Below are 22,721 nucleotides of genomic sequence, written 5' to 3'. Positions count from 1 at the left end.
TGCGCCGGCCAGTCTCAGGACATTTTCTTCCGAGAGCGGTCGTTATATAATTAGCTTAGACTAGCTCGCAGATCACACCGTTGGGCGCCGGAGGAGTGCCAAAGAAGGTGTTCTATTTCTCAGTCATACCCTCAGCTGCATGCGAGAATTGCGTGAGGCGCTGTTCGCCGTTGCAGTGGGAAACGAAAAGCACTCGCATATGCGACGCCCCAGCCATGTGCGACACAATAAAGCTTTGCGAAGGGTTAGTCAAGCAAGAGTCCAATGAATACAAGCGGGAGTTCATACAATCTCGTGAATTCCGTTGCTGAAATGTGATGTGGTGAGTGAGGAAAGTCGGTGCGCAATTCTTATTGATCAGCTGAGCGCTCAGCTTCATCTGAGCTCTACTTTATAGCGCCAGTCGGTTTACATAGAGCTACGATGTCAAGCATTTAATTTAAACGCTGTTTAGTAGTCAAGAATTTTTTTTTTGTAAACGTATCTTCACGATTTGTCACACATTGAAGTACGCAGAAATCATTTGTTGTTCTTTACTGAGTATAAGAAATGATCGACAAATTGACTCGTGCACTCGAGGTGCCATGACACGCGCATACAGAAGTAGTTCTTATTTATTTATTCTTGGACCTTCCTATCATGCCGACAGGACATCGATGGATTGTGACAGCTGTCGACCACCGTACGCGTTACGCGGAGACCGCTCCTCTACGTCTGCGTTGAACGTCGCCACCTTTTCTCTGGAAGCCATCGTGTTACTTCATGGAGCATCCCGCGTCCTGTTGAGTGATTGAGGCAAGACTTTTTGTTGACAATCCCCGAAGTACTCAGAACCTGTCTCACAGTTCATATAAGACGACGTCAGCTTACCAACCACAAACAAATGGCTTGACAGAGCGATTTCATCGCAAATTGGCTGATATATGATATATATATATATATATATATATATATATATATATATATATATATATATATATATATATATATATATATATATATATATATATATATATATATATATCGGACCAGACCACAACATCTGGGAGACAATTATTCCATTCGTGACGTTTGCTCATAACACTGCTGTCCAAGGAACTACTGACTACTCCCCTTTCTACCTCGTTTACGGCCATTCGCCAATATTTACGCTCAATGCATCTGTGTTTGATGTCCCTATCTCCTCGGTATCTGTGTCCGAACAGTTCGTCTCAAGACTCGACGAAAGTCGACAATATGTCCCACTCAATATAGAAGCCAGCTAACGAGATCTCAAGTAGCCTTACGAGAGCTCTCGCCGCCACGTTTCCTTTCGTCCCGGAGATGAGGTAGTGCTCTGGACCCCCATTCCTAGCCCTGACTTGTGTGAGGAATTCCTCTCGCGTTTTCTAGGCCCCTACATCGTTACAGAATAAACCTCCCCGGTGAACTACCGTGTCGGTCCCGTCGAAGTTCCTTCTGACCGTCGTTGCTGTGGTTCCGAGATTGTTAACTTTTCGCGTCTCAAACCGTTTATTCGGTGTTTCTTGCCAGTCTAAGTAGCGGCCGGGCTGCTCACTGCAGCGGGCGGGGAAATAAGTGTGAGCGCTGGGTGTGCGTTGCATCTTCCTCATCTGTACATACTCATCATCACCACTCACAGCAGTAATAGCGGGTGGCTCGCTCGCTGAAATAAAAGACCTGCGGCCTAATCGTTGCCTCCTAATATACATATATACCCGTGTGTGACCTAGTGAGTCAGTGAGTGAATAAACCTTTATTGGGTCAAGCAAAACGCGATCAAATGCGTTCCCGGCTAATCCCACGACGGGACTGACAGGTCTAGCCGGCCGGCCTGATCGCGGGCGCGCTGGACAGCCAAGATTTGATCTTCAAAGACGGGACTTCCCAGGAGCGCGTCCCACTCTTCCTTGGTGAGCTTCGGGCCCAACGACCCGCACTCCCAGACCATGTGAGACAAAGTGGCAGCCTCACCACAGGCCACGCAAGGACAATTCGGGTAAATGTCAGGATATATGCTGTTAAGGGACGCCGGATTGCGGTAGGAGTTAGTTTGCAGGAGTCAAAGTGACCACCTACAGCCAGCTTAGCTTGGAATGAGGGAGCGGGAAAACCCTTCTTCCTAAGTAAAATAATTTAGTAATTTCATGGGGCGTGATAGGAGCGCCTCTGTGCCCGGGGAGAGAGTCGCCGATCCGAGGGCAGCTCGGTCGGTAACGTCGCCAGCAGCCTCGTGGGCAAACTCGTTCAGTTTCAAAGAAACCCCCTCAATCGCCCCGACGTGGGCAGGTAAACAAAGGATGGAGTGTATGGAGCTGTCGCCGTGTTTGGCGCCTTTCAGAATTTTAACTACCTGCCGGGCTACCCGGCCTTTCTGGAATGCCCTGACGGCCGCTTTCGAACCTGTCTCTCCGACCGTCTTGCATGGCGAGTGCAATGGGCACATGATCCTCCTAGTGGCTATATGTGTATGTGTATGGGACGATTGAAGAACGCGATTACTGGAGAAGCGGACGACGAAGAAGTGTGCGTGCTTTAGATTAAAAGTACTTATATTATTTCATTTTTTACGTTAACATATTTTGCCAAAATTCTTAACAATATTTTCATTACACTTCTAAATTACAGTTCTATGGTCCCACGCTGCACTACTAAAATTTAGTTTTGCTTTACTTCTAAGCATACGGAAAACCACCTTTTTCTTGGCCAATCCTCCATAGCGGGAATGCGCCACTATTTAGGATACAAGACAATACAAAAAAGTATTGCGTCTCAGCCACGGTACGCCTGTTGCTTCTGCCATGGCTGCCCGGAAACCTGCACTCAAAATTCCGAAGTGCAAAGGAACGCCAGAAGACGACTCCGTTGACAAGCGGCTACGTTGTTTTTTTATTCGAGATGAAGGCGGCTGAAGTAGCGTGGACGCAGCGCGATCGGATCAGTCGCTTCAACGAGTACATCGAAGGCAAAGAGTTCAAGTGGTACCTGACAAAGATATTAGGTAACAGAGAATCATTGCAAAACTTCAAGCGCGGCATGCAGGAGCGCTTTGCGATGACCAGTGGATATGCCTCTCGACTTTTCATTCACTACCGGCTGAAAGGAGTACAGAAAATCAAGGAGTACTACGACAAGAAACGCCGACTCGATGCCTTGGCCGACCTTAAAGAGTGCCACATCATGTCTGGGTTGATTGACAGTGTTCCTCCTGACGTGCAACGAGCGCTAGCCCGACTGTCTTTCACCTCACCACGAGAGTAGGTCGCCGCTGCCCAAAATGTCCAGACTTCCAGGAAACAGGTGAGAGGACTTCCCTTTACTCGAAGTCTCGGTATAATACCGAGAGATCCACTTCTCTTCAGCAGACCACAGCCCACGCGCTCCACAAAAAGAATGTAGGTATTGCTCGGCTGCTGGTTTCCCCAGACAGTTTCATTGGCGCAATTAATGCATCAGCATCAGCATCATCATCATCATCATCATCATCATCATCATCATCATCATCATCATCATCATCATCATCATCATCATCATCATCATCATCAGCATCATCATCATCAACAACAACAACAACAACATCATCATCATTATCATCATCATCAGTTACTCCCACTGCAGAGCAAAGGCCTCTCCCATACTTCTCCAACTACCCCGGTCATGTACTAATTGTGGCCATGTTGTCCCTGCAAACTTCTTAATCTCATCCGCCCACATAACTTTCTGCCGCCCCCTGCTACGCTTCCCTTCCCTTGGAATCCAGTCCGTAACCCTTAATGACCATCGGTTATCTTCCCTCCTCATTACATGTCCTGCCCATGCCCATTTCTTTTTCTTGATTTCAACTAAGATGTCATTAACTCGCGTTTATTCACTCACCCAACCTGCTCTTTTCTTATCCCTTAACGTTACACCCATCATTCTTCTTTCCATAGCTCGTTACGTCGTCCTCAATTTAAGTAGAACCCTTTTCGTAAGCCTCCAGGTTTCTGCTCCGTAGGTGAGTACTGGTAAGACACAGCTGTTATACACTTTTCTTTTGAGGGATACTGGCAACCTGCGGTTCATGATCTGAGAATGCCTGCCAAACGCACTCCACCCCATTCTTATTCTTCTGATTATTTCAGTCTCATGATCCGGATCCGCGGTCACTACCTGCCCTAAGTAGATGTATTCCTTTACCACTTCCAGTGCCTCGCTACCTATCGTAAACTGCTGTTCTCTTCTGAGACTGTTAAACATAACTTTAATTTTCTGTACATTAATTTTTAGACCCACCCTTCTGCTTTGCCTCTCCAGGTCAGTGAGCATGCATTGCAGTTGGTCCCCTGAGTTGCTAAGCAAGGCAATATCATCAGCGAATCGCAAGTTACTAAGGTATTCTCCATTAACTCTTATCCCCAATTCTTCCCGATCCAGGTCTCTGAATACCTCCCGTGAACACGCTGTGAATAGCATTGGAGAGATATCTCCCTGGCTGACGCCTTTCTTTATTGGGATTTCCTTGCTTTCTTTATGGAGGACTGCGGTGGCTGTGGATCCGCTATAGATATCTTTCAGTATTTTTACACACGGCTCCTCTACACCCCGATTCTGTAATGGCTCCGTGACTGCTTAGGTTTCGGCTGAATCGAACGCTTTCTCGTAATCAATGAAAGGTATGTATAAAGGTTGGTTATATGCCGCACATTACTCTATCACATGATTGATAGTGTAAATATGGTCTATTGTTGAGTAGCCTTTACGGAATCCTGCCTGGTCTTTTGGTTGACAGAAGTCTAAGGTGCTGCTGATTCTATTTGCGATTACCTTAGTAAATACTTTGTAGGCAACGGACAGTCAGCTGATCGGGCTATATTTTTTTCAAGTCTTCGGCGTCCCCTTTCTTATGGACTAGGATTATGTTAGCATTCTTCCAAAATTCTGGTACGCTCGAAGTCATGAGGCATTGTGTATAGAGGGTGGCCAGTTTTTCTAGAACAATCTGCCCACCATCCTTCAACAAATATGCTGTTACCTGATCCTCTCTAGGTTCCTTCCCCCTTTGCATAGCTCTAAAGGCTTTCTTTACTTCTTCCGGCGTTACTTGCGGGATTTCAAATTCCTCTAGACTATTCTCTCTTCCATTATCGTCGTGAGTGCCACTGGTACTGTATAAATCTCTATAGAACTCCTCAGCCACTTGAACTAACTCATCCATATTAGTGTTGATATTGCCGGCTTTGTCTCTTAATGCATACATCTGATTCCTGCCTATTCCTAGTTTTTTCTTCACTGCTTTTAGGCTTCCTCCGTTCCTGAGAGCATGATCAATTCTATCCATATTATGCTGCCTTATGTCAGCTGTCTTACGCTTGTTGATAAACTTGGAAAGTTCTGCCAGTTCCATTCTAGCTGTAGGGTTAGAGGCTTTCATACATTGGCGTTTCTTGATCAGATTTTTCGTCTCCTGCAATAGCTTACTGGCATCTTGTCTAATGGAGTTGCCACCGACTTCTATTGCACACTCATTAATGATGTGCATAAGATTGTCGTTCATATCTTCAACACTAAGGTCCTCTTCCTGAGTTAACGCCGAATGCCTGTTCTGTAGCTTGATCCGGAATTCCTCTATTTTCCCTCTTACCGCTAACTCATTGATCGGCTTCTTATGTACCAGTTTTTTCCGTTCCGTCTTCAAGTCTAGGCTAATTCGAGTTCTTACCATCCTATGGTCACTGCAGCGCACCTTGCCGAGCACGTCCACATCTTGTATGATGCCAGGGTTAGCGCAGAGTATCAAGTCTATTTCATTTCTAGTCTCCCCATTCGGGCTCCTCCACGTCCACTTTCGGCTATCCCGCTTGCGGAAGAAGGTATTCATTATCCGCATATTATTCTGTTCTGCAAACTCTACTAAAAACTCTCCCCTGCTATTCCTAGAGCCTATACCGTATTCCCCCACTGACTTTTCTCCAGTCTGCTTCTTGCCTACCCTTGTATTGAAGTCGCCCACCAATATAGTGTATTTTGTTTTGACTTTACCCAATGCCGATTCCACGTCTTCATAGAAGTTTTCTACTTCCTGGTCATCATGACTGGATGTAGGAGCGTAGACCTGTACGACCTTGAAATTGTGCCTAACCTATTATTAAGTTTCACAACAAGACCGGCCACCCTCTCGTCAGTGCTATAGAATTCCTGTATGTTACCAGCTATATCCTTATTAATAAGGAATCCGACTCCTAGTTCTCGTCTCTCCGCTAAGCCCTGGTTGCACAGGACGTGCCACTTTTTAGCACTGCATATGCTTCTTTCGTCCTCCTACCTTCACTGAGCCCTATTATATTCCATTTACTGCCCTCTGATTCCTCCAATAGCACTGCTAGACTCGCCTCACTAGATAACGTTCTAGCGTTAAACGTTGCCAGGTACAGAATCCAAGGGCGCTTGTCCGGCGCCGCGACAACGTGTCTGCTCTTGTGACTACATCGGGAAACGGAGAGAGCGACCCAGAGTTTCACTAATACGCTTCAAAACTCTCATAAACGGAAAACCAATCGGTGCAACTCTCCATGCAGGAGGAACGATTACTTGTACCAGTGAGGCTGTCTGTCTATACAGACAGCATCGACTGCAGTTGATGAGAGACCTTTGCATCACAGTTCAATAAGTTACATTAAGCATTCAAACTTTGCCCCGCGTAATCATTCATTTGCAGATTGGAAACATCACAAAGAAAGTATATGTGCACGTGCTGCAAGGCATGAGAACGCAGTTGGTTCTTGACTTAGACAGCTCCTCGTACCTCAGTCTTTCTGTAAACTTGGAAAGCAAGGAAGCTACAGAAGCATGTGACATTTTGAACGCACACGATCAGAACCACGAGGAAAGCACTAAAGCCTCTCTAATCAAGACCCTGAACAAGGTAGATTTGTCAGAACGGCAAGATGCTATTCTCAAAGGTCTTTTCAGTAAATATGAAGATATCTTCTTGAAATTCCAGACAGATATTCGATGCATTTCTATTGAGCAACATAGGATCACACTTACCAATGCTGTTCCAATTGGTCGAGCACTTACAGTTGTTCGCAAGCGGACAAGGCAGAAACAGAAAAACAAGCTGGCACCCTTGTTAAGCTATGTCTTGTGAGGCCTTCATTGTCCCGCTACTTCACACCGATCCTTCTAGGGGAAAAGGAAGACGAGGGACGCACTAGTTTATGTATTGATTACCGCAAGCTGAACTACGTAACGGTGCCAGAATATCAGCCAATATCAGCCGGTGCCAGACAATGCCCTTGAGCGCTTGGGAAACGCAAAGGCCTTCTGCTACGTTGGATGTAACTTCTGTATACTGGCATGTCCAAATGCACCCTGACGACATTCAGAAAACTGCATTTATGACTACTAATGCTCATTATGAATAGCTGGTGTTGCCGCACAGGCTCAGGAACGCTTCCTGCTACATTTGACAGAGCGATGAAGCAAATGATAGCGAAAGATCAGCTAAATAATGTAATCAACTACTTTGAAGATGTCATATATTCGGAGACCTTCGACGACCATCTGCCGACAAGTCGAGGAATTAAAGTTCTAAGGCCAATGCTGTAAAACCGAAATGCAAAAAGTGGCAGTTTGCCAAGTCCCGCCCTCGAGTATTTGGACCACAAAATTTCTCAAACAACTCTGACACCTAAGCAATACTCAATTTTCCAACAACCAAATGAGAGAAAGATTTCCAGCGTTTTCTCGGCACTGTAAACATTTACCGTCAACTCATTCCTTATTTCAGCGATATCGCTCTTCCTCTTAAGAAACTGCTGCATAAAGATACTGAATGAACGTGGACAGAAACATGTGAATAAGCCTTCTTGGAACTCAAGAAACGCATAGCTGAATAACCAGTGCTTCGCATATACGACGCTTCAAGGCCGTGTATTGTATAGTGTGAGGCACCGGATGAAGGGATTGGTGCCGTGATGAAGAAGCCAGATGACAAAGGCAATGAACATCCCGTTGCCCATTATTCCCCGTAAACTACTCAAGCACGAAGGTAACTACACCATCACAAGGAGAGAATATCTTGCTATCGTAGATGTGATAGATAAGTGGCATTCTCATCTTCATGTGAAACTATTCACTGTTCTAACAGATCATTCTGCGCTACAGTGTCTGAAGAGTGTCAAGAATTCTGAAGGTTGGCTTTATCAGTGGTCGTTGATGTTGTTAATGTATGAGGTGAACGTTAAACATCAGAAAGGCATAAACAACGTTGAAGCTCGCGCACTTAACCCTTTCAGGCGCCACTTGCAATTATGCATAGAAAAAAATCTTTTTATATATAAACATTCTTTTTGGGACCTAAGAAACACAAAACCATCGAATTCTTGAAATTTATCATGAAACTTTATTACTTGCAACATCGTACACAATTGTGTACACAGCGCCTCGGTGGTCACAAAATTCACTTGTGGAAGGCGAGGAAGCAATTTCTCTCTTTCGTCAGGCACAGTGGCGTGCCGCATTTCATGCAGAATATCCGGGCGCCTCGTGTGAACTTCTCGAGCTTGCACCTAATTCGCACCTTCTGGTCGCGGGATTCGGGCCAATGGTCAAAGGAGTCGTAGTGTGCGTCGGTGCAAGGAAGCGATATTCTTGCTTTTTTGCCCTATCTTTGGTTGTGGTGCTTGGATCTCTGCAAGAGAAGGCCTTCCACGCTTTTTCTCGGGTAGTACCGACTTAATTAATGCTTCGGCAGCTTGCAAGCGAAAATTCATCAAATATAGGAGTTTAGCTCTAGGCAGCGTTTGATTGTCGCGGTGGTAGTCCAGCAAATAATTGCAGGTACCCAGGTTCACAAAAAGAAAAAGCACTCTCAGTTTCCACTTCTTCAGCTTGTGTTTCCCCTACAGCAGCATCTTCTTCTTCTGTGAGGTTGGTGAACGCAGCTGCAATGCAGGCGTCGGTCGCTTCACACGTGGCTTCTTCTTCGTCACTTTCCCCGATGTCTGAAACATTTATCAGCAATGATCTCCAAAAGCCTTTCAGCTGTATTTTGGGTTTTCTTATGCTTGTTTGCACTTAGAAAGAAGAACGACGAATGGCCAAAAAACCTGGAAAGAAAATCAAAGCAACTCTCAGCGTTCTTCATTTCTGCAGCGACCACGGCGCTTTGTACACAATCGTGTACACATGCGCGTGCGAGCGTTAGCGTTCGGTCATCTCCTCAGAATGGATGAAATTATCACTCCTCGGTACTTCATATGATGCACAAGCGCGTCTAATTTTTTTCGCTTGCCACAATAAAAAAAAGCGGATCTAAATAAATAAGAACTTGACTCACCGCTCTTTGCTGCTCCAGCGTCCGCCATTTCTTGTTTTGATATGAACATCTTCACCGAAATGCGACAAATGGCGCCCAAAATGCACATGGTTGTCAGTTTAATGTTTGGGAATGCGCTAAAGCCAACCTAATAGAAAATTGCGCACCCTAAACGTAAAAAAACACCAGAAATACAATGTACACAATTGTGTACAAGGCGCCTTAAAGGGTTAAGAGAGCTGCTGTAGTGCAGCTTCTTTCACCCACTGATCTTCAGAAGTGTAACAACGAGCGCCCCAAAGGAATGTATACTCGCTAGAAAACGACACAGTCATCTTCAAAAAGAAAGACCTAACGGAGATATACTTGCCTTATGAACTGCGCCCAACGATTCATAGGAAAGCTCAGCATTTTGGTCATGTCGGCGTGAAGAAGACATTGTCACAGTTGTCTCCAGAATACTAGTGGCACGATACAGTAAGCGATGTCGCCAACTACACTCGACATTATGACGCATGCCAGAAATGCAAAAAGACCAAAAGAACGACGTACGCATCACTTGAGTCACGAACTCCAGCTGAAGAACCTTTCCATCTCCTTGCAGTGAACACCATTGGAGGATTTTCTGGATAGGCTCATCAAAAAAATTTATCCACTTGCCATAACACTGGCCATGTGCTGCCGGCGAACAAGGGAAGTTCCTTTCATATCATGGAACAGGGTTCACAGCAGAAAATTTTAAACAGTTCCTAAAGCAAAGCTGAATACACCAACTCTTCACGTCGTCTCATCATCCAGAACGGAGCGGTATGAACGAATGAACAAATCAAGCCATATTCATCCGCTTTAAATGCAAGATCAACGATGAGGCATAGAAATTCTAGACTAGCTATCGGATGTCATCGACGAATACAGTAGAACGCCTCCCGAAGTTATTGGTTACGTACCTCCATGCCTGATGTGTGGAATTCCATCCTATCCGGCCATATTGAAGCAACGAGATGAAACTGTTGAGGAAGCAAGGAAAACTGCGGTTCAGAACTCGCTCGGCTACCACAGTAAATACAAATTAATCTACGATAGGAAGTTTCGCCCGCTTCAGTTTAAGTTCAAGTTCAGTTTATTTCAACAGCAACATCTACAGACAGTGATGCTGCGGACAGCGGACAAGAAGCCTCAAGGTAGGGCGTGACTGCATCCAGTGACCCTCTACTTGACATAACCTTCTAATGACCTTCTAGTCGGTGACTCGGTACTTTAAGCAACATATGACATGCCAGCAACGGCAAGTTGAGTCCCCTCATGGCAGGCCCTCACAATATTCTAATCAAGGTATTGCCAGGGAACTATGAGATCAACCACAAGGTCACGCATTTAGGCCGAGGCAGCGACATTGTTCCTGTCAGCAAATTGCGGTGTTATTTTGCACCTTATGAATTGAGACTTTCTCGAGTGGAGGGGGAAACGTGTGACGAATGAAGAACGCTATATATATATATATATATATATATATATATATATATATATATATATATATATATATATATATATATATATATATATATATATATATATATATATTTCATTTCATTTATGTGTTGTTTGAGACATGCAGTTCTCTCAGTCGCTGCAGCAAAAGGCAGTATTCTTTCTTAACAAAGGCTGCAGCACCCAAAGCATGTTGACATTCTGCAGCAAACAACAGCACAACAGGTGTTACAATATTCAAAATATGATAGCATATCAAAACGATAAACAATTCGAATATCAATCAGAACATGTTAAAAAAGGCATACAAAACAATAACATTGAGGTACATAAGGAAGTTATACAATAAAGCAGCGAAGAAAATACGTTTTAACAGATTTATTGAACCTCAAGCTTGATTTCGAGGTTTGTAATTGTTCCAGGATTGTGGGATTATTGTTGAGTAAGGTCGATATTTCAAAGTGTAATGCCTGTTTCCCGTAGTTCGTGCGAGTAAGCGGTATCGAGATCGGGTCATGTCTGAGATTATACGGAGTTTCTTTGGTGGCGAAAATCTGATTAAACTGTATGTGATCAGCTTGACGGAGACGGAACGTTTCGAGCGATAGTTTATGCAAAAACAGGTGGTCTATATGGAGTATGCCAAGCCTATCAAAAAACGGTTTAGTATGTGCAAGAACAGGTAGGTTACAAACTGCCCTTACGGCTCTTTTTTGTAGCCTATATAGTGACATAAGGTTAGTTTTGGTAGTAGTTCCCCAGACCAGAAGGGAATAGTGTAGACGAGAGTGTATTAGTGGGTAATATAGTTGTTTCTTTAAATTAATTGGAATAAGATGCTTTAACATGTTAATCATTTCCGTCGCTCTACGAATGTCGGTTCTGACTGTCTCTAGTTGAATGGACCAATACAGGTTTTCGTTAAACCATACGCCTAATAATTTTACGCACTTCGTATTTCCTATAATGCGCCCCCCAAAATTTAACTCGTAGTGGCCCATCAGCTGCTTTTCTTTAGGTCTAAATATGACATACTTTGTTTTTTCGCAGTTCAGTTGTGTTCTATTTGAATTTAGCCAACAGTTGAGGTCCCCCATCCATATATTGACTGCTTTAAATGCTTCTTGAATGTTATGACCAGATTAGACAACGCTGGTGTCATCTGCATAGAAAGTTAGGCATGGTGTGTTTGGGATGTTACCAATATCATTAATATAGAGAAGAGACAAAGTTGGGCCTAGGATTGAGCCCTGAGGAAAACCGCAGTTTAAATCAAGATGTTGGGACTTAGAATCCTTTAGGCAAACAAAGTGCTTACGGGAGCTGAGATAGTTCTTAAAGCATATGCTACGCCTCTTATGCCATACCAGGGTAACTTTCAGAGAAAAATATTGTGATTAATAGAGTCAAAAGCCTTTCGGAAATCCAAAAATACTACAATAGTGTGAGTCTGTTTTTCAAACTTCTTAATCAAGTGGTCTTTCGCATGCAAAAGTGCTTGCTCAGTAGACTTTTGTTTCTGAAACCCGAATTGTGCTGGTGCTATTGCTTTGTTTTTTGTCAAGTGCCCAACTATTCTGTTACTTAAAATGCGTTCAGGGATTTTAGAAAAGATGGGAAGAACTGAGATGGGTATGAAATTATTGGGGTTGTCTGACGCACCCCCCCTTATGCAGTGCCACTGCTCTCGCAATTTTCATGAGCACAGGAAATTCACCAGCCGATAAGACGAGGTTGCAGATATGCGAAAGCGGGTGACATATTACTTGCGCTGCACTCTTTGTAGGCTTTGTGCTTATTTCATCCACTCCGCATGCGCAGTTATTCTTTAGTGTAGATATGCCGTCTGCTATCTCAGCTGGGCTTGTTGGGTGCAGGAATATAGTGGGCATATCAGAACATCTATTGTATGCTTCACATCGGCCTACAGGAGCATCGCTACACTGCGCAGCAGAAACCTGGAAATGCGAGTTAAATTTGTTGGCTCGGCATTCTCCTGATAATGTTATCCCGTCGATAACTATTGACTGAGGACAGTTCGCTTTGTTGCCCGTCATTAATTCTCGAAATGTTCTCCAAAGCAGTGAAGGATTGTTTGCAGCCGTAGTAAACTTATTCTGATAGCACTAGCGTTTAGCCTTCTTCATTTTACAGTTTGTTTTATTTCGAACCTGCTTGTAGGCTTGCAGGATGTGTGGATCTTTCGATTTAATGAATGTTTCAAATACCTTTTTACGGCGTTCAATTTCTTTATATAGTTCGTAGGAGAACCAAGGCTTTCCAATTTTTCGGTGCGTTTTGCGCGTTTCTAGTGGGAAACAAGTGTCGTAAATTTCTTTAAAGAGTGCTAAAAACTTACTGTAAGCCTGGTCAACATTTTGTTCTCTCTCTATTACACTCCAATCGGTGTTAGTTACAAGCTCCGGGAACTTCGTAATGTTATTGTAACTTATTTTTCTACTTGCTCTAGCTTCTTTTCCCATTCTGCGAAACACTACGATGGTTAGAGCGCGGTATAATGCAAAAGATAGGTAAGTGGTCACTGATGCCGCTAGATAATATGCCCGAGACCATTTCATCACTTAAATGGTTCGTTATACACAAGTCTAACAGTGTGCTTGTTTCGACATTAATTCTTGTTGGCGCCTCGATTCAATTCCGACAGCCATAAGAGTGAATAACATCTAGTAGATCATATTTATGAGAATTATCAAGAAGGAGGTCAATATTAAAGTCACCAATGAGTAACACTGGTACTTTCAACAATGAGCTGTGCTCCAGGATGTTTTCAACAGTTTGCAATCTATATATATATATATATATATATATATATATATATATATATATATATATATATATATATATATATATATATATATATATATATATATATATATATATATATATATATATATATATATATATATATATATATATATATATATATATATATATATATATTCTTTTCCTCTCAGCTGACTAGTGCATATTTTTGTATCGTATTGGACCTTCCACTAGCCAAATAAGGCCATTTGTTCAAGTATTTCTTTATATATTTTTGTGTTCTTGAAAATAAAGTTCGATTATTTGATTGATTGACTGACTCAGGCCACAATCTGGGTGAGGTTCCCCAAGAATGCTAATCGCACGAATAAAACTATATATACTTCGCGCTCTTCAATGAGTGGTAAATGATTCTAGTAGTAGTTGCCCTGTTTCGACAGATGAAAGAAAGTGTCAATAACGTAGACATTGCGAAAATTTTATTTCGACATAAGTTACGGATGTTCCAGGTAATAGCTGATCAATATGTAAATGTCGCCGCGATAAACATGGCGTTACGTTGGAACATTATAGGTCATATTCTAGACCAGAGAATATTCTATTGTGTAACGACTGTATCTTGTTCCTCAAGCTACTGTCCCTTGATTCTTTTCATCTGAAAGCAGTTGAATAAGAGCTAGGTTAGAAGGTGAACCCTTTACGATGCATTACTCAAACGCAATCAAGATCGCCAGTTTAATTTTTCATTTCTTTTGCCATAACTTTATAAGTTTAGCTTCATTTTATATAATTTAAATCGGCAGAATATTTGCCCGGACAAGTTGGTTCATAACTGAAAAGAGAAACCGGAAGCGCGAGAAAAAAACAACCAACGAGGACGAAACGACTACACAGGACTGGCGCTTAATCAATGTCGTGTTTTTTTTTTGCATTTTGCATGTGTGTCTCTGTTTGTTGAAGCAGCACCTTGTTATTGTTATTTATTAAGCATTGTTATCGTTATTTATTGTAATTTATAGTTAAACTTGTGTATAATCATTGCATTCTACCGGTGCTAAAACATAGGACAGAAACTTAGAGGTTAACAAAGAAGCTAAAGAAATGCTTAAAGACCGTGGAAAAAGCGATGTAATAAAAAAAATGACGGCCGTAATTTTAAGAGACAGGAAGAGAGCGGTGTGCATAAGAGAGTAAACGGGGATAGGCGACATTCTAGTCGACATTAAGAAAAAGAAATGGAGCTGTACCGGCCATGTAATGTGTAGGGCGGATAACCGGCGGACCATTATACGTAAAGAATGGGTGCCAAAGGAAGGGAGGCGCACTCGAAGATGGCAGAAAATTAGATGAAGTTATGAAATTAGGAAATATACAGGCGCAAGTTGGAATAGGCTAACGGAAGACAGGGGTAAAAGCAGATCGCTGGGAGAGACCTTCGTCCTGCAGTGGACACAAAGATAGGCTTATGGTGGTGATGATGATAATGATAGTGAAACATTTATATATATTTTAGTTAAGTACCTTTGGTTTTCTGGCTTTCTTGTTCTTTATTATTATTTCTTTTGTTACGTATTCCTTCCGGGATGTTGTAACTGGCGCAACGTTGGTAGGTCAGTCTCAACCTACCTTCACGTATTTTTTTAGAGGCAAGTGTCGTGGTGTGCTACACCTCGATTGTCTGTTATCACCTCCGGTATAGTGAGTCGCACGGTTCTGTCAAAGTGCATGGCTACGATGTGGTTGCATGGGGGTCCTGCAAACTCGGATCTTTGCTTGTTTTATCATAAATGTGACAGCACATGCTAGTCTCGCGCTGTTCCCATGAGCATTAAGTTTCTTCATTAAGCTTCAGTTGGAAAGCGCCAGTCCTGTGCACTCGTCTCGTCCTCGTCCTTTTTTTCGCGCTAATGTTTTTTCGTCCAATGAACGGCATTCATATACGTCCTCTTGCTTGCACGTCAACTTATCTTCTTTCTTGCATCTTCTCTATTAAATTAAATCCTCCCTCTCTCCTTTTCACTTTTACCTCTCCTTTGGCAGGAATAAAACCAATTAAGCAAACATTCTGGTGGTTAAATTTTATGCGTGTTTTTGCCTTCTCTCTGCCATCCTTTCTTTTGAAGCTGCGATTTCTTCACTAACATCTTTCAACGCTATATGGGGGACTCATTGTTACTTCAGAATATTGACTTCTACCCGTACGTGGTTGAGCCATTTGGAACACAGCAGCAGCAACAAGTCGGAGCTTTTTGGGCGAACCTAACAGCTTCCCTATCCCAGAAACTTCCTCTCTTTCATTGCTATTCACGCAATATCAGTGACATGCTGCTATAGACGTTCGTTTTGTACGCTTATATGAAGTGCTTCCACGCGTTACTAAAAGGGAAGTCGGCGTTTATTTACTGAAATATTCGGGTTGTCGTTTAGAGTGCTCTGGAAACTCTACCAGAACATGTAAGACGTAAATAGGTGTTATTGGTAGCATAAGCGGGCTCCACACATAATAATGAAGCAAGATCATTACTTCTTTATCCCGTTATTCTTGTCACGTACACTGCTTTATAGCAGTTTTAACTGCCTTAGTAGCAGGGCCAGAGAGCTCCCATGTATAGACCACCCGAATATGTCATTAGGCGTGCAGTCCAGAGCGATGAATCTTCAGCCTAAATTGTTAGTGTTCCCTGCAGAAGATGCCACCAAGGTCCAGCCACCTAACCTGTGACGTCGTTCGCTAGTTTGCGTTGCAGGTGTGTCCGACACCTGTGCCAGCACAGGCTCACCGTCCAGGTGACTGTAAAAACTGCGTTGGTTACGGCGAAGGCCACGTAGAGGGGGCTGTACGAACCGACGACGTCTCGTGCGTAGCCTGCGAGGATCAAGCGCGATCGTCTTTTGTATTAATGATGCTTTCAGTGCTCTTTGAAAGTGTGCGCATCACCGCGACAGATTGGTGCTAACCGCCGAGTACATGCTAGCTTCTTCCTTTGCCTTGTATTTACAGTAGGTTGGCGTTCATTCTTGAAATCATCATAATCATCATAGCCATTGTCATTATCATTATCATCATGTTCATCATCAGCATCAGCAGCTGCAAACTATTTATGTCCACTGCAGGACGAATACCTCTTCCTGCGATCTCCAATTACTCCTGTCCTGCGCCAAGCGATACCAAATAGCGCCTTAATTTCATCACCAAATAGGTGATGAAATTAAGGCCAAATAGCCTTAATTTCATCACCCCACCTAGTCTTCTGCCGTCCTCGACTGCGCTTCTCTTCTCTTGGCACGCATTCTGTAACCCTAAAGGTTCACTGGTTATCTAACCTACGCATTACATGACCGGCCCAGTTCCATTTTTTTTCTCTTAATGTCAATTAGAATACTGGCTATCCCCGTTTGCTCTCTGATCCACCACCGCTCTCTTCCTGTCTCTTAACGTTACGCCTAACATTTCTTGTTCCATCGCTCTTTGCGCGGTCTTTAACTTGTTTTCAAGATTCTTTGTCAGTCTCTTAAGTTTATGCCCCGTACGTTAGCACCAACAGAATGCACTGATTCTGCACCTTTCTTTTTAATGATATTGGTAAGCTTCCAGTCAGGATCTGACAATGTCTGCCGAATGCGCTCCAACCCATTTTTATTCTGTAAATTTCCTTCTCATGATCAGGGTCCCTGTGAGTAATTGATCTAGGTAAACGTACTCCTTCAAAGTCTCTAGAGGCTGACTGGCGATCCTGAACTCTCGTTTCCTTGCCCGGCAATTGATCATTACCTTTGTATTCTTTATATTAATCTTCAACTCCTCTTGCACTCTCTCTGTTAAGGTCCTCAATAATTTGTTGTAACTCGTCCCCAATGTTGCTGAACAGGACAATGTCATCTGCAAATCGAAGGTTGCTGAGATATTTGCCGTTGATCCTCACTCCTAAGCCTTCCCAGTTTATTAGCCTGAATACTTCTTCCAAGCACGCAGTGAATAGCAGTGGAGATATTGTGTCTCCCTGTCTGACCCCTTTCTTTATAGGTATCATCCCGCTTTTCTTTTGTAGAATGGACGTAGCTGTGTAATCTCTGTAGATATTTTCCAAGATATTTACCTAGATATCTACCTTACTCCTTGATTACGTAATGATTCTAAGACTGCTGGTATCTCTATTGAATCAAATGAGATTACGATTTACATCTCAAACCAGATTTCCTGTTTCACCTCTTAAATAACAGAACTCCTGTGCGTTCTTTCTGTTTTACATCATTTAGGAAGACCAAGGCTCAGTATAAAAACCATGTATTGAAAATATGACAGCGCTAAGCATTGCCTCTGTCACGCACTCAAATGTGCGGACTATCAGCCTTCCCGCAGGACGTCACGGCTCAATGTGCACAGAACATTTGCTATCTAGAAGGCGTTCCTAGGTAAATTAAGGAAGCACTTGCTAAAAGCCTCTCTGGCAACGTGGTGTGGTTCAAGCAGACGATCTTACCACTTAGGCGAAAGATGAGCGAAACGAGAACAAGGTGAAAGCAGGAGCCAACGTTTCGACAAGTGGACTTGTCTTCTTCAAGTCCACTTGTCGAAACGTTGGTTCCTGCTTTCACCTTGTTCTAGTTTTGCTCATCGTCTTCACTTTCAATCTCCCGCCTTCCACGTGTTTTAACTTAGGCGAAAGGTGTTCAAGATACCTTTGAGGAGAGGCCTCGCAATGAAAGAAATTTTAAAGAAGCAACTTGGGAAAGCATTTTAAGACATCAGTGGTCTCCAAATTGGACAGAGCCTTGAACTCGACATTGTTGATGTTGTAAAACCGAACGTTCAAATAAGACCATTTGCAGATGATTGTGTCTTGTTCAAAAAAACTGCCCACACTAGTAACCAAGATGATCTGTATGAGAGCCTCCGTAAAATTTTCTATTGGTGCACTGAATGGGATATGACCTTGAATGTTGAAAAAAAGTGTTTTTCATCCCATTTCCCGCAAGAAAACATCTCTCTCTCTCTCTTTTAGCTGTTTGCTAGGCTCTTCTGGACTTAAACAAGTTTCTAACTATAAATATTTAGGCCTCCCCCTCTGCCGCAGCATGTCCTGGAACATGTGCAAAATATATCTTTCTCTGCTTTCCGCAAACTGTGCTTTGTCAACCCATCATCTTTGACGCCCCATCCTCTGTTAAACTACTTGCTTATTACTACTTAATTCGACCGAAGCTCGAGTGCGCCTGTATTATCTGGGATCCCTGCACTCAATGTAACATAAAGAAACTTGAACGAATCCAATGACAGGCTATCCAGTTTGCTTAGGACAAATTTTCGACATTCGACTCTCCAACTGGAGTAATGAGGTCTAATAGTATTCCTACACTTGAATCTTGTCGAAAAACATTACGGCTTGACTTTCTTTCTCAGTTAATAACGAATGAGCACTTGACCCGGCAATATGCGTAAGTCCACCAACAAGACCTACTCGCGAACATGACGAAAATTATCTAACCCCATATTTTGCCCGAACCAACCTATTTAAATACTATCTCTTGCCACGCACCAGTAATGACTAAAATGACTTGCCTTTATAAAAGTTGTATCAGCATTATCACTGTGTTGCTGCAGCATTTTGTTGTATTAGCATTGTTTTACTTCTTATGTTCTAATATTGTATTTTAACGGGACATACAACCGCTCAGGACATCAATCGAGAAAACCCCGCGGATGCTATGATTCCCTATCGTAGTGGCTAAAACGAGCCATGCTTTTCTCATTTAACATGCATTGGTATTTTTATTCCATCACTAAAAGTCGCGAGAAATGTCCTTTGGCGCCCCACGCGGCGAAAACATGAAGCTGCATAAGAAGTCCACCACGTGACCTTCTACTAGAGTGTGCAGTTGCTAATATTTTTATTAGTATTGAAATGCAGTATACGTTTCATTATTGTAAGTTTTTCCTGACTTACAATGTGTGGATACGCCTTCGTTTGTAGTGATCACTAAAGTGGCGCCGCCTTGTCCTTTATTTTCAATGAGTTGGCTTAGCTCGTCTATCGACAGAACGCACTACAAATATAAGAAATTTCTGTACAACAACGCGAACTTATTGCACCAGCTTTTTATATTCAAAAGCGGTTGAAAAGGTCAACATGTGGCTGGTTAACTACAGTTACACTCACTCTCGTGAAAGCAGAACGATGGGCGGCTTACACAATTTGCGAGGCGGGCTATCAGCATCACTCTCACTTCTCAGCGTTGCTGGAGGAGGGACTGTTACTTCTTTAGTGGCTGTTGAGATCGAAAAATTCTGCTTATGAAATATTCACGCGCTTTTGGAAGTAACCGCTGCAGATGTAAACACTACTAAGGCAGAGCTTTGCGTTGTGCCATCAAAAACTAGGTCCTTAAAAACCAGTTGTCACTCCCTTTAACCACCATGCATGAACTTCGTGTCCGCAGTATGTATTAAATAAATAAATAAATAAATAAATAGATAAATAAATAAATAAATAAATAAATAAATAAATAAATAAATAAATAAATAAATAAATAAATAAATAAATATTTTCTTTCCAACGCACAGAAGTAGACGTAAGTATTGAGCGTTGCCATGTTTATCGGCAATACATCTATCTTTGTACTTCAGTTAAGAAAATCAGTCTAAGTTGGCTCGTATTAACAGCAATTGTCAATAACTCTATTGACTATATACAAGTATAGTCCCCTAAGCAAAATGAGTGCCTCTCTCACCAATGACGGATGGCCTCGCCAAGCAAATGATTCCGGCTGTGAAGTTTGTGATGCCCAGACTGAGCGACAGCGACTGTTCGTCGAAAAGCTCGGCAACCATGATGGTGCAGGCGAGTATTCGAGCCCCTGCCGTTAGGCCAGTGAAGAAGCAGCTGGCAAGGAGAAGCCAGTATTTCTTCGTGAGTCCCAATAGAGTCATGGCTGCTGCCTGGACAGCGAAGCTCCATAGCATCAGGGCTTCGCCGCTTAGCACCTGTTTCGAGTGGAAGAAGTGGGATGCATTGCTTGAAAGAGTGGCTTAGTGATGGTGGCACGAGTATCAAGGCGACAAATGGGTAAGCTCTTCATGCTTGAAAAGCTCTTGAAGGGAAGGGGAGGGATACTTCAGAATGTTCTTTCACTTATACTGCGACAGATCAACCTGCACGCCATCGCTTGCTGAAGGTCGACGGAAAATAAGCGCACATGAAGACACACACGAACAGCCGTCCTGTGTCTTTCTCGGCTGTTCGTGTGTGTCTTCCTGTGCGCTCATTTTCCGTCGATCTGCAATGCAACATCTAGCCTGTCTGTAGGTGTTGTTAGATTATCTTGCTAAAGGATTTAAATAATTGAAGAAAAAAGTGTATTCAGCCCATATTTAGGCGGACCATCAGCGTCTAAGACGGCGCCACACGTGTATAACACATAAATTAACACATAACAGATAAATAAATAAATCGTCACGCACCTGAAATGCCTTCATGAATACTGAGATCCTGTATTTTTATCGCTGCCTTAAGATTTCTTTATCGATGGTCTCGAGGTACGCAACACGAGGAATACCCGTGCGTGTTGCTTACTTTAGCGTCCAAGAGTAGGCCGGTGCCTACTCGTGAAACCAGGTCTCCGACAGCGCTCGCAGTGACCAGAGCGACAGCCTCGTAGCCAACGAGACCGTTGTCCGAGCCAAAGTCCACGGCGGAGAGCAGGAACGACGAGAGCATGAAGACAGACACTGCTCGCGACGCCGCGACGTGCAGGAACGGAACGGATGCTAGCGAGACCAGCTTCCTCGAGACACTTTTTGTCAGCAGCGGGTCCACCTCCTTCGGATAGCTGCGTGCGGGGGACCTGGAAGGCACAAATGAACGCTGCCTGAAACACACCTTCAACAGCGCGAGAAGACAATCAGAAAAGAGACAAACGCACACAGCGTATCTGGTTGATTGTTGAAGGTGGTTGTTATCATCGCTGCTGTCATGCATGTGTGCGCATGAGTTTCTGTGCTTGTCTCTTTACTTAGAACGACAGAAAGCTGAGCTAGTTGGTAAGGATTCGTTATGCAAAAAAGGTGAGGCGTGCAGACTGGACACAAGAGAAGAGAAGTGGACAACACGAAGGCCTTTACGCTTCCAACACGAGCGTCTCTTTACGCTGCCTAAAATACCTCAAAACCAGCATCAATGTGTTTGATAGCAAGTTATTTTGCGACACATTCTAGCTAACGGAAGACCTGTGCAATTTCTGTGGTGACGTGGTTTCGGCGGGCCGATAGCCCGAACAGTTCCGTGGTGAACGCAGGCGATGCTCCGAGCAATAACCTTTTCACTCATACATGCCTTCCGATCTGAGTCTTGTCGTTCCTACGTGACGTCACATGATAAGAGAGCTCGCTGGCCTTCTCTTATTAGCAGGTGTTGCACGAACGTGCTTCAGCCGTTTGCTGTAATGATTTCAAACAGGAATACCATCGAGCTTTAAGCACAGGCAAAGAAAGAAAGCGAACACGAATATGTTGCAACAAAACTGCTTGTTGGCCTAGTTGGTGCTTGCTAAAAGACATGTTTTTTGCCGCAAGTTAACACAGACAAAAGGAAATCAGTTGGAAGTGCCGCCTGTGTTGTCTTTGTGTGTCTTCCTTCTGTGTGTTTTAACTTGCGACAAAACACATGTCTTTTAAAATGAATATGGTTGGTTAGATCGTATTTCTCCTGAACCTACTATCTCTACTCATTTTTGACGCTTGTTTACCAGTCCACAAAAATTCTTGGAATGTGGTAACAGTAAAAAGCATTACTACTTTGCGGCACAATCATGCAGTAACCAAGTGAGAACATAATACCTTACGTGCTGAAGAGAAGGAAAAATTAACGAAGGTAACACACGCGACATTAACTTCCAATTCCTTTTGAGAGCTCATGATCGTTATTGTACCTGACGGAGTAGTGGACTGCGCATGTCAAGCAACAAAACTTATTAGCGAAGGCCAAATGAAAGGTGCACGCTGCACACTTGAAGTTAAATGTACTGGATGTAGGCGGTGCACCTAATCACTAGAGCTAGGTGCGATGCTTAGGCTCAGCATTCGAGCTTTATTACACTATGCGCATTTCTAAAGGTCTTGTAGCCAGCTGTACGCGTTTGCTATCTCTTTGTG

The 22,721-nt window shown here is 43.2% G+C and overlaps 1 protein-coding gene across 2 annotated transcripts in view; it reads right to left on the bottom strand.

The window, feature by feature from the left end:
- The window catches only part of LOC135906994 (uncharacterized), a 91,101-nt gene that overhangs the window by 36,779 nt on the left and 31,601 nt on the right, over window positions 1-22,721 (bottom strand). For both annotated transcript variants that reach the window (XM_070531547.1, XM_070531548.1), the window contains 3 exons: window positions 21,145-21,415; window positions 20,303-20,555; window positions 16,290-16,439 (listed from right to left, as the gene is read on the bottom strand). In XM_070531547.1, the coding sequence (XP_070387648.1) occupies window positions 16,290-16,439; window positions 20,303-20,555; window positions 21,145-21,415 (674 nt within the window). The remainder of the gene's footprint in view (window positions 1-16,289; window positions 16,440-20,302; window positions 20,556-21,144; window positions 21,416-22,721) is intronic.

The sequence above is a fragment of the Dermacentor albipictus genome, chromosome 1 (genome assembly GCF_038994185.2).
Source record: "Dermacentor albipictus isolate Rhodes 1998 colony chromosome 1, USDA_Dalb.pri_finalv2, whole genome shotgun sequence".
Taxonomy (NCBI): Eukaryota; Metazoa; Arthropoda; class Arachnida; order Ixodida; family Ixodidae; genus Dermacentor; species Dermacentor albipictus.
The sequence above is the reverse complement of the archived record's forward strand: the minus strand, read 5'-3'. Positions and strand labels throughout refer to the sequence as shown.